Consider the following 12389-nt stretch of genomic DNA (forward strand, 5'->3'; position numbering starts at 1 on the left):
CTCTCTCTCTCTCTCCCTACTTATTATCTACTTATCCATTGGTCTATCTATCTATCTATGTCTGTCTCTATCTATCGCTGGAATCATTAATCCCGGAAGGGGTGAACAAAAACGAATCGCCTCCATGTCACCCTCTTCTCCATCATCAAGCTGCCTTCTCTCCAACTCACACCCCCTACCGTTCATACATCTATCCCCCACATCCCTCCATCTCATCCTTGGTCTCCCCCTCCCCCATCTTCCGCCTTTTTCACATACATTCTTCCAGGCTATCTCTCATTCTCATTTCTAATCGTTATCAATTTATCAGTATCATCCCAGCCTCTCCTACTTACACGAGGGACGGTGATGAAAAAGAAGATTTTAAACTATTTTGAGATATGAATCAGAGGATAAAGGAAGATCGGGGTACAATCTCTTTACACATGTTGATGGAGTTATAATGCTGCTTTAAATGACAGTGTTTTGATGGCTCGCTACCTCCATCCTACCTTTAGTTTTAAGTATATTGTTAATCTGACCTGCGATGAGTCAATGGGTAGCGTACTCAGCTCGCATGGTGTGTGCCCCGAGACCAGGGTTCAAACTCAAGCAGTGGCGGACATTTAAACTCAAGCAGCAGCGGACATTTAAACTCAAGCAGCGGCGGACATTTAAACTCAAGCAGCGACGGACATTTAAACTCAAGCAGCGGCGGACATTTAAACTCAAGCAGCGACGGACATTTAAACTCAAGCAGCGGCGGACATTTAAACTCAAGCAGCGACGGACATTTAAACTCAAGCAGCGACGGACATTTAAACTCAAGCAGCGGTGGACATTTAAGCTGGGTAAACTCAAGCAGCGGCGGACATTTAAACTCAAGCAGCGGTGGACATTTAAGCTGGGTAAACTCAAGCAGCGGCGGACATTTAAACTCAAGCAGCGACGGACATTTAAACTCAAGCAGCGGCGGACATTAAACTCAAGCAGAGGCGGACATTTAAACTGGGTGCTGATGGTTTGCCCTCTCACGTATCCACATAGATTCTCGCATCGTTGAGTCTATGGATATCTCGAAATGAACGGATCTTGAATTTGGCTCTCTCTTATCTTGTTTTTGCTTTTTCTTGGAGGGAATAATCTTGCTGGGTACTGGCCTTTGGTTCCTTCTTCCTTGCATTTAAAAAAAATAACAGATTCTAACACACAAACATAGCCATGACAACACTTCGACCTTCACATGCATCACTCCACAGACACCCCTTACCTTTTCATACCTCGCTAGCATGAGGAAAGGTTCATTCTGGCTGTCACTCTCCCTCCTGCAGAGGGCTATAAAGGACTGATCATTACTCTTCTGTTTTAATATGATTTTTCTATACGACAAGTCTAATAACTTTTTCTTTTTTTTCCAGCTTCCATACCCCTATTTTATTTTCACGTGGATATTCTTTAAGCAAATTGGATATTTTTATGTCTAGATTTAATATACTGAATGAGTTTTTGCTTCTTTCTTTCTTCTTCTTTTTTTTTTTTTAGGCATGGATTTCATATATGACAAATCTGATCTTAATTTTTCTTTTTTTTTCTTTTTTTTTTCAGAGTTGGGAGGCATGGACGTCTGGAAGAAATAGGCGGTATGGATGAATTACACACACACACACATACACACACACACACACACACACACACACACACACACACACACACACACACACACACACACACACACACTAAGAACTGAATTATGTGGGCTGGCTATAATGGACGCCTTGTGGTCTAGTGGGGTACAACGCTTGGAGATGTGGCCCAAAAGAGTTCACATACAAGAGTAGGTTGGGGTTTATTGCTCACATACTGCCACTCAGATACGAACGACTGTTAACCCTCTAATTGCAGGGACTAATTAGCCTAGCCTCCTGTTCCTACGCACCAGTACGGGATCGAACTCGGGCCCCTTCAAACAAAAGACGACCTCCCTACCCACCCAGCCACCGCCTCCCCCTAAATAACAGTGGACAGGGGGACGAGAGCAACGTCACTTTCAGATGAGCCTAGGGATGCTGCCTCTACGTCGTCTATACTCTTTTTACTCTAAATTGGCCTAACACTGCCATCTCTCTATCATGAATGCTGAGTTGTGGCAGTTGATTAACACTAGAAAATGATGCTAGTCACGAAGAAGTGCTGTGGAAAGGATATGATACTCTTTTTACTCTAACTTGGCCTAAAATTGCCAACTCTCCACCTTGAAACTTGAGTTGTAGCAATAGATTAACATTAAAATACGGTGCTAGTCACGAAGAAGTGCTATGGAAAGGATGAAGAGCCGTAGTATTGCCTTTTTCTGCCAATGAGGTAGGAGTAATTAGCTGCAAAAGGACGAAAATCTGGGCCAAGTTAATGCTGAGTCGTAATAGTAGATTAGCATTAGTATACGATGCTAGTCACGAAGAAGTGTTATGGAAAGGATGCACAGCCACAGATTTCTCCTTTTCTGCCTCTAACCTACATGAAATAAGCTGCAAGAGGACGAAATCTGGGCCAAGTTAAGGTGAATAGACTGTAGGAGTGTTTATAAATGCAAGGTTTACTTCCCCTCCTAAACCCACACTCAGTTACACTCATACGCACTGGCATGTTGATATGTTTGCTCTCTCTCTCTCTCTCTCTCTCTCTCTCTCTCTCTCTCTCTCTCGTTTGTGGTTTGGAGATGTATTCTCATACACAGATTGTTGCTGTTAATCTCTCTCTCTCTCTCTCTCTCTCGTACCCATACCTATCAATTATCACGAGCTGACGTGATCTGTAAACACACACACACACACACACACACACACACACACACACACACACACACACACAACTCACTCTCTCTCTCTCTCTCTCTCTCTCTCTCTCTCTCTCTCTCTCTCTCTCTCTCTCTCTCTCTCTCTCTCTCACACACACCTACACACACACACACACACACACACACACACACACACACACACACACACACACACACACACACACACTAAAACACTCTCTCTCTCTCTCTCTCTCTCTCTCTCTCTCTCTCTCTCACACACACACACACACACACACACACACACACACACTCTCTCTCTCTCTCTCTCTCTCTCTCTCTCTCTCTCACACACACACACACACACACACACACACACACACATACACACACACACAACCACCTCATCTGCATATCCATCACCAGACATATTCCCAGATACCATTTTTCCCCCAAATTTTTCTGATTAAAAAAAAAAATAAATAATACCCAGTTTTCTTTTTCAGGCTAAATAAATCGAGGGTTATAATGAAGACCGAGAAACGTTTTGAAAATTTTGGAGACACTGAAAAAAGTAGAAAAAAAAAGAAGGTCCAAAAATATGAAAAAATGTGAATAAGAAAATAACTTGTGGCATAATTTTGTGTGGCGTCCTTTAAGGGCAAAACAGATACCATGAAAATCATAAAAAAATACCTATGTGACTCGAATAAAATTTTGACTGAAGGAGAATATATCAAAAACTTCTGTGACACGCTGTAAAAAGTGAAAATTTTGATAATACATGAAACAAAAAAGTTGAATATGGTGGGTGAACGAGATGTTAAAATTTTCAGTGGTGTTCTAAACGAAAGGGAAAAGTAGGAAGAAAGAGGAGTTGCTACTTCTACGACTACTACTACTACTACTGCTACTACTAGTACTACTACTACTACTACTAATAATAATAATAACAGTAATAATAATGTGATCTCTCGCTCTCTCAAAAATGCAGGATTAAAAAATATATATAAAAAAGAAATTCCATCATCCCGTTGAAGTTGATTAGCCATGACTGGGACTAGCGAATCTCCCGTTAGCGCTAGAGACAGCCTGCGGGCCACGAAAGCCACCTACCACCCCAACCACAACAACTACCACAACTACCACCACCCTGCCTCCTCCAACCACCACCAATCTTCCTCCAGCAACCACTCCTCCACCTCAAATGATCACAGCTACCACCAACATTCCCCTTCCTCCTCCAATTACCACCATCCCTCCTCCAACCACGACAACCACCATCCCTCTTCCACCTACCACAACTACCACCATCCCTCCTCCAACCACGACAACCACCATCCCTCTTCCACCTACCACAACTACCACCATCCCTCCCCTCCCCCCTCCTCTTCCTCCTCTTCCAACCACGGTCCCTCTTTCACCAACCACACCTACCAACGTCCCTCCTCCTCCTTCCCCTCCTCTTCCTCCTCCTCCTCCAACCACCATTCCTCCTCTACTTGCCTGGGAACATCTGTCGACACCAACCATCATCATCTTAACAGGACCAGCAGCCACGGGGGCAACTGTTGTGATGAGGGGGAAAGGAGTATGGAAGGACAGGGTGTGGAGATGAAGAAGGTGCAAGGGAAGGAAGTGGAAGAGAGAAGAGTGGAAGAGGGGAGAGTGGGAGAGGGGAGAGTGGAAGATGGGAGAGTGGGAGAGGGGAGAGTGCAAGAGAGGATAGTGGAAGAGAAGAGAGTGCAAGAGAGGAGAAAAGAAGAGACAAGAGTGGAAGAGAGGAGAGTGGAAGAGAGGAGAGTGGAAGAGAAGAGAGTGGACGAGAGAAAATGTACAGGGAATCATTACTACGAGAGAGAGGAGGGTGAAGGATGTAAAGAGAGTAGTTGTGGAGAGGAAGACAGTAAGGGGGAAAAGAGTAAGGAGGAAAAGGGTGTGGAAAAGAAAACAGTGGAAGAGAAGGTGGAAGAGGTAGAATGTGCAGGGAGCCATTACTGCGAAAGAGAGGAGGATGGTGGATGCAAAGAGAGTAGTTGTGGAGAGGAAGAGAGTAAGGAAGAAAGGAGTAAAGAGGATGAGAGTAAAGAGGGACAGGATGCTGGGAAGAAGGTGGGAAGGAAGAAAGAAGCCTGTAAGGAAGAGAAGTGTGGTAAAGAATGGAAAGAGGAAAGTTGTGGAAAGGAAAAGAGTAAGGTGGAAAACAGAAGGGTGGAAAAGAGTAAAGAGGAAAGAAGTAGGGGAGGACAAGGTGTGGGAAAGAAGAAAAAAACACTGAACTACCGCTACAAAAGGGAAGAGGATGGCGGATGGAGGGAGGAAAGTTGTAGCGGAGAGGAGAGGAGTAAGGAAGAAACGACGAAGGAAGAAAGGAAGAAGGAGTGTTTGCAGAAGAAAAAAACATCAATTCATTACTACTACAAGAGGGAGGAGGGTGGTGGAAGGAGGGAGGACAGTTGTGGTGGGGAGGAAGGGGAGAAGCAGGAGGAGGCAGAGGGGGATTCTGGAGACAACTCAGTCCTCAGTGTGCGCGCCGCCTCGGAAGGGGATGGACGTACGCGGCGTCTCTCTCTTAACCTGTGTTGCTCCAGTCCACTTCAATACCCCAATACCTCCCCCAGTGCACACCCCTACCAGTACACTTATAAAGGGGGTCACAAACATCATCATCATCGCTCTGAGCCCTCGTGTTTGAACCACAAGGAGCTATACAGTGACGATAATCAAAAATTGCAAAGCGTGATAAAAGTGGGCGGAGAGGAGTTAAAAGTTGAGTTGATAAGTAGTGACGTGTTGGTGAGAAGCGGCAGTGGGACGCTTAGTGTGGAGAGGCCGCCTAAGAAAAAGAAAAAGTTTATCATCATCCTCAAAGGCTTGCTCAGTAAATCTAAGAAAAGTGAGAAAAAGTGCGAGGAGGAAAGATACAGAACCAGTGTCGTTGATGTGAAGGAAAAATTAACCTGTAACGCAAGGGATAATTACAAAACAAACGAGAGTGATTGTAGTTGTAGCGAAACAGGGCGTGAAACGAGAAGGAAACGTATCACAAGGAGTTTCAGAAGGAAGAAAAAGTGCGTGGAAGTTAGTGATTGCTTTCCACACCTCACACCTGCCCACACCTGTGATTACCTTACATCTGTCGAAAAGGAAGGTGCCACACGTAAAGCAGGGAAGTGGAGGGAGGTGAGAGGGTGTGTCGAGGAAAGAACGAAGCAGGAGAAAAGGAAGAAAGAGAAGAAAGGGTATAGTGAGGAGAAAAGTGAGCAGGCAAGGTGTAGTGAGAGGGTGAGGCAGCAAAGCAGTGAAAAGGCACTGTGTAGAAACCAAGCAGAGAGTAAAGAGAGGAGTGAGCAGGTAGGCTGTAGTGAGGAAAGGGTTAGACAGCAGAGGAGTGAGCAGACACTGTGTAGAAAGCAAGTTGGGTGTAGTGAGGAGTGGAGTGAGAAGCCAGAGTGTAGCGAGCAGAGGGCGAGGCATGGGAGTGTAAGCTGCCTGAGCACACAGGAGCAACTCACGCTCCTTCACCACGCCTCTCTCACCCGTGTACCGCTCAGCACACACAGAGAGCCAGGTCCGCCCTCCCTCCCTCACCTCCTCACCCAGCACAGGGAGGCAGGTTCGTCCTCCCCCCTTCACCTCCCCCAGCAGAAAGAGGCAGATTCACCTTCCCCATCTTCCCACCAGCAGGAGGAGGCAGGTCCACCCTTACACCCGCACCTGACTCATCGGGAGAGGTCCAGTGGCTATCTTGAAGAAAGTGGTGTCAACTCCTTAGATACCCAGTCCCCCCAAGACGATTCACCTGACACAGGTAACACCCAAGCAGCCTCAGTCCTTCCCTCAACGCTCAATACAGAGGACGAGGCAAAGGAACAGTGTATTAGCAGTGAAGACCGGATCCAGTGCTCAGTCAGTCACACTTCATCAAGGCCCACAACACCTCCACCTGCCTGGGAAAACTCGTCTGGTGAGAGAGAAGCTGACAAGGAGAGCGAGTGTTTAAGAGAATCAGCATCTTCGCCTCACTGGGAAAGCTCGACTGTACAAGCAGGAGAGGGTGAGAGAAAAGGAGACAGGGAGAGGGAGAGCTTAGGAAAGTCCACAGCATCTCCATTCACCTGGGTAAGCTTGACTGAAGAGGTAGGGAAGAGTAAGAACGAAGCAGATAAAGACGGTGAAGCAGAAGAAGAGTTTGAGTCCGTAGGCAAGTCTACATCACCACCTGTCTGGAAGAGTTCGTCTGGAGAGGTAGGAGGGGGTGAGAACGAAAACCAAGACGGTGAAGCAGAAGAATTAAAGTGTTTAAGAAAGCCTGTAACATCCTCACCTGCCTGGAAAAGTTCGTCTGGACAGGTAGGAGGGTGTGAGAGGGAGGCAGAGGGGGAAGGTGTGTGTGTAGGGCTTGTGTGTAAGAAGCCCGCGGCCCTATGCCTGCAGGCTGAACAGGCCAACCCTCACCCCACCACAGCATTACATCCGCTGCTCCCCGCCACCTCACCAACTCAAATCGGTGAAGACAACGGTGAGAACAGCAACAACGGACTAAACGGTGGAGTAAACGGGCAAAACGGTGAGGTTAACGGTCAAAACGGTGGGGTTAACGGTCAAAACGGTGAGGACAACGAATGGCACGAGGGAGGGGCATGTTGCTTGAGCCACGCCCACACTGTTGACACACATACTCAGGTTTTGTCCCAGGATGACACTTGCCTTACTCCGCATGACGAGAGTGAAGTAAAAACTCTCTCCACGTCCACGTCACCTGTCGCTTCCCAAGTAGATTCTCACTCTCCTTCCCATGTACCTGTTGGTCTTCAGTATCATTTATCGCCGTCTCAGAACTACGGGTCAGAGCAACAAGGCAACTCAGAGAAAGAAAACAACGCAAATCAAGACAAGTCAGACCAACAAAGCAAAACAAAGCAAGAATTAAAAGACAAACAAAGTAAAGCAGGGCAGGAAATCACCTCAAACCGCAGAGCAGAGCAAGAAAACAACTTAAATCAAGAGAATTCAACTCAAAAAAGCAACTTAGAGGAAGAAAACAAGTCTGAGCAAGACAGTAACTGGGATCAAGAAAGCAACTCAGGCCAAGAAAACAATTGGGGGCAAGAAAATAACACGAGCCAAGATAGCTACTCCTCCGACAGTGACTCCAGCAGCGACAGCAGTGTAGATTACGACCTGCCTCCAGTTGACGACAGTGTTTTTGACCTCCAGTACGACCCATACTTCTACCAGGGCAGCATCTCCCTCGACGACATCCCAGACGACCAGCCCATTGACTACCCTTGTCCCTACGACGCTAATGGGGACTACCTGGGCGCTGGGAGGTCGTTCAATCCCACCTTCTCCTACGTTGACCATTGGCAGTTCCATCGAGTGAGCAGCCCAGGGGATCTATGTAGGAGTCAAAGTCAGCCTGAAGCCTTAGCCCAGCCCAGTCCTCAGCCCCTCACAGGCCAGGCAGCCCCTATAGTTTTCCTGAGTCAGCCTCTCCCCAGTCATCTCCCCCCTTCCCTCTCCTCACTCAAGCCAAGGAAAAGAGGGGAGTTTAGTTCCTTATGTAGCTTCGGTGGGTCTCAGTTGTACACCATAACAGAGGAGGCGGAGGCTGACGATTACCCAGACGACCATCCAGCCAGAAGGAATTACTCTGAGTCCAACCTCTACCTGAGCTACGATTACCACTACGATTACCACATCCCACCTCACGACCTGTACTACGGCGACACGGACTCCGGCTCTCGTGACTCAACCACCGACTCTGACTCATCCAGCCTTCGCGCATCAACGAGGACACTTGAGCAAGACCTAGAGAGCGAGGACTGGATCGAGGACACGACTGGATTGGAGACCTGTGAGCGAGGAAGCCGGGACGACCTGCACGACAACATAGCGGGAACGACAGGTTATCAAAGTCACGAAGAAGAGCAGTTAGATGAGTGGGAGCCCTTGTATTGTGAGACGGAAGAGCCAGGTCGTGTAAGAAAGGGAGACAAGCCAATAGAAACGACAACACAAAATCAAAATTACGAGAAAGAGGAAGAAGGTCGTGCGATTGAGAAAGGAAGCAACGCAGAATATCCTCGCGAATTAGGAGACAACGCAGCAGAATCTCCCGACGAACTGGGAGATAATACAGGCAAACATCCCGACGAATTCAACGCAGCCGAATATCCCGACGAATTTTTCCTGTTTTGCTCAGAGGCGGAGGTCACTGGCATGGAGGTGGTGGATAATGTGACCTACAACGGAGCCAGTCAGGATTTTGCCTATTACACCGTGGAGGACAAGGCGGAGAGGGACAGCCCCGTTGACCACCAGTTTCTTCTGGAGAGCTACGGGTGTGGACAGAGCGAGGCGGACGGGATAGAAGGCTCTGTGAACGGGATAGACAGGCTTCAAGGATCTCTGAACGGCTTGGAAGGATCACTGAACGGACTGGATAAGCTGGAAGGATCTCTGAACGGGATAAACGGGCTAGGAGGATCCCTGAACGGATTAGACAGCTTAGAAAGATCCGTCCCAAGATTAGCAAGACTAGAAGGATCTCTCAACGGATTAGACACTTTAGACGGATCACTAGGCTCTTTAGAGGGAACTCTGAACGGGTTGGCTAGACTAGAAGGATCACAAAACGGGGTGGACAAGCTAGAAGGATCTTTGTATGAATCAAATTGGATCTCTTCAGTCAGACATCAGCGTCAACAAACACACGCCATGGCTGTGTATCAGAATATCAACGCCCGCCTCTCAAAGTCCAATCCTAACCTTGCCCTAGCCGCTGAGGAGGAGGGTGGTGGCAGGGAGGAGAGGCTAGGCGGATTGGTTTATGAAAATGTCCCCTTGCACCACCGCAGGACCCACACCCACGGACGCACCCACGATAACCCAAGCATTCGAGACTCAAACAGCAATTATCAAGTGGGAATCGCGCCTCGTCTCCCGCAAACTCACGAGGCCGAGAGACTAGACCTCGCGAACTGTAACGTGGGCTCCCTGGGCGATGGTCTCGATCTGATCACCTCCAATGGGCTCGATCAACAAACCTGGTCTCGAAATAAAAACTACGGTGGCATGCAGGATTTAAGATATGCAGGTCGGACGCACTTGGAAACCCACACGAGTAGGTTCAGGGAGGCTTCACACGGGTTTAATGCCTATGCTTCCAATACCAGTCTGGATCACGACACTTTCTCCAGAACCTCAAAGATTTACAAGTGGAATGGGTCCTCCTCCGTGTCTGACCTAACCTCCCTCAGTCGTGACCTAAACCCTCCCTCCCCGACCCTCTCCCGTTCCTCCGCCTCCGCCTGCGACCTCACCCGACCCGAGGAGGGGGGCTGGGGAGGTGGGGAGAGTGGCGTGGGGGGCGAGGAACCCCTAGGAGACACCAGTTATGCCGCCTGGTGTGCCAAAGTTACAGACGACTATGACGACCAGGATTTCATGCCTCCACTGGGATTACACGACACATCTTCCTTCTTCACACCGCATTCAAGTGAGTACCTCCCCCCCTCTCTCTCTCTCTCTCTCTCCCTCTCTCTCTCTCTCTCTCTAATTGGTGAAGTTAGAAAAGTCCTTCATTTACCTTTCGTATTATTATTTTTGTTACACTTAATATTATCCTTTCTATATTGCAGTTCTCCTCACATTATCCTCTCTCTCTCTCTCTCTCTCTCTCTCTCTCATTCTGTACTGTCATTCTCTTCACGCTCATCGGCACTGTTTGGTTTGTATTACGTGGAATTATAAGTCTGCGTATTTTATGACTATTATTTTTATTATTAATGTGGAGAGGAATGTGCGTGCAGTTATGTGATCTGGTGAACCCGTGAGATTGGGTCAAGGTGTATGTGTGTGTGTGTGTGTGTGTGTGTGTGTGTGTGTGTGTGTGTGTGTGTGTGTGTGTGTGTGTGTGTGTGTGTGTGTGTAGGTGGGATGAAGGGACTGAGTTGCATCAGGTGTGTGTGTGTGTGTGTGTGTGTGTGTGTGTGTGTGTGTGTGTGTGTGTGAGGGGAGGTTGATGTGGGTGGGTGGGGGTGACCGGAGTGAGGAAGGAGGGGGACTGCATCAGGTGTGTGTGTGTATGTGTGTGTGTGTAGAGGTATGTATGTACGTATGTGCGTGTGTGTACCAGCTCTTATGTACGTACGTCTTCACTGTCAATCTCACTTTCTCCTGACCACCGTCTCTCCTTGACTGCTGGAAAGGCCACGAATACTGACCCACGTAAAATGTACAATTGAGAGCACAAGTTCCTGGTACACAGGCTTCAACTACCCTTTGTATGAGTCTGTATTCTGGCTTAGGAGAGTCCTTAACAAATTCTCCTTGGCGATTGTTTCTGACTATATGTGTTAAGATTCGTTTATAAGGGATCGAAATTTTGGAGTCAGATTTCATTAACATATATAAATGTTGATGTGGTGTACACGAGAATAAGTCGCAAATGAAGTGGTGTTAAGGTTATGGCCTGAACAATATTATCTCTCTTATGATAGGGAGAACTCTAGCACTTTATTCCAGTTATATTTACGTGGTTTTATTCAGTTAAGAGTGAGTATTAAGTGTCTGAGTGTGTGTGTGTGTGTGTGTGTGTGTGTGTGTGTGTGTGTGTGTGTGTTCCTTTCTTATTCGCCCCTATCCCAGCCTCCCTCATCTTTCACTGATTCACCTTTTCCCCTCCCCTCCCTCCCTCACCCTTCTCCCTCCCCTCCCCTCCCCTCTCCTCCCTCCCCTCCCTCCCTCACCCTTCTCCCTCTCTCATCCTTCACCTCCTTCACCCTTATCTCTTATTGCATCACCCTATTCCCTCTGTCTCACCCTTTTCCTTTACTCTTCTCATTCTCTCCTTCACCACTCTGTTTCTGTCTGCCTCTCTGTCTGTCTACCTAACTACCTACTGAACTAAATCTATCTATCCGTCTGTCTATCTATCTGTCTATCTATTTATCTATCTATTAAACTCGCACTAGTATATTTCATAATTACAGGTCTATGTAACAAATAGCTTCGGGATGATAATGAAATATGTTGCTGTTTGCTTTCCTTTGTACTCTCTCTCTCTCTCTCTCTCTCTCCCTCTCTCTCTCTCTCTCTCTCTCTCTCTCTCTCTCTCCGTTACGCCTCTCATTCTTTCCACCACTCCCCTCCCTGTCCCCCCCCCAGCCTCCCTCTCTCTCTCTCTCTCCGTTACGCCTCTCATTCTTTCCACCACTCGCCTCCCTGTCCCCCCCCCAGCCTCTCTCTCTCTCTCTCTCTCTCTCACGATAAATCAAAAACTGAGAAAGCTCCCTCCCACACACCGTCCACCCCACCCCTCCATCGCCCTCTGCCCTTTCCCTACGCAAGGTTACGGAGTCGATTTCGTTACAAGCGTGTAGGTGAGAGGTCGAGGCTGGTTAGGAAATAGGAGAGCAGCCTTCAAGTATACAAATCTGGTTTAGAAGAGAAGAGAGACGCATTCTTATAAATAGGATTGGTTAGGAAGGGATGTGGAGGTAGGAAAGGAAGTGGAGGTAGGAAAGGAAGTGGAGGTAGGAAAGGAAGTGGAGGTAGGAAAGGAAGTGGAGGTAGGAAAGGAAGTGGAGGTAAGAAAGGAAGTGGAGGTAGG

General features: G+C 47.7%; 2 protein-coding genes across 2 annotated transcripts in view; both read left to right on the plus strand.

Annotated features, from left to right (window-relative positions):
- Positions 1-526: 526 nt before the first annotated feature.
- On the plus strand, positions 527-8809 carry LOC145409533 (uncharacterized; the record flags this gene model as incomplete). The annotated part of the gene is made up of 2 exons (XM_080279922.1): positions 527-1014; positions 5296-8809. Coding segments are annotated over exons 1-2 (4002 nt in total), but the record flags the coding sequence as incomplete, so codon positions are not given.
- Positions 8810-8940: 131 nt separating this feature from the next.
- LOC145409534 (uncharacterized) overlaps positions 8941-12389 on the plus strand; it is a 256083-nt gene continuing 252634 nt past the window's right edge. Inside the window, exon 1 of the mRNA XM_080279923.1 lies at positions 8941-10274. Within this exon, the coding sequence (XP_080136049.1) occupies positions 8996-10274 (1279 nt within the window). The 5' untranslated portion in view covers positions 8941-8995. The remainder of the gene's footprint in view (positions 10275-12389) is intronic.

This window comes from Coenobita brevimanus, chromosome 81 (assembly GCF_032717465.1).
Source record: "Coenobita brevimanus isolate Jiangsu-jjx chromosome 81, ASM3271746v2, whole genome shotgun sequence".
NCBI lineage: Eukaryota > Metazoa > Arthropoda > Malacostraca > Decapoda > Coenobitidae > Coenobita > Coenobita brevimanus.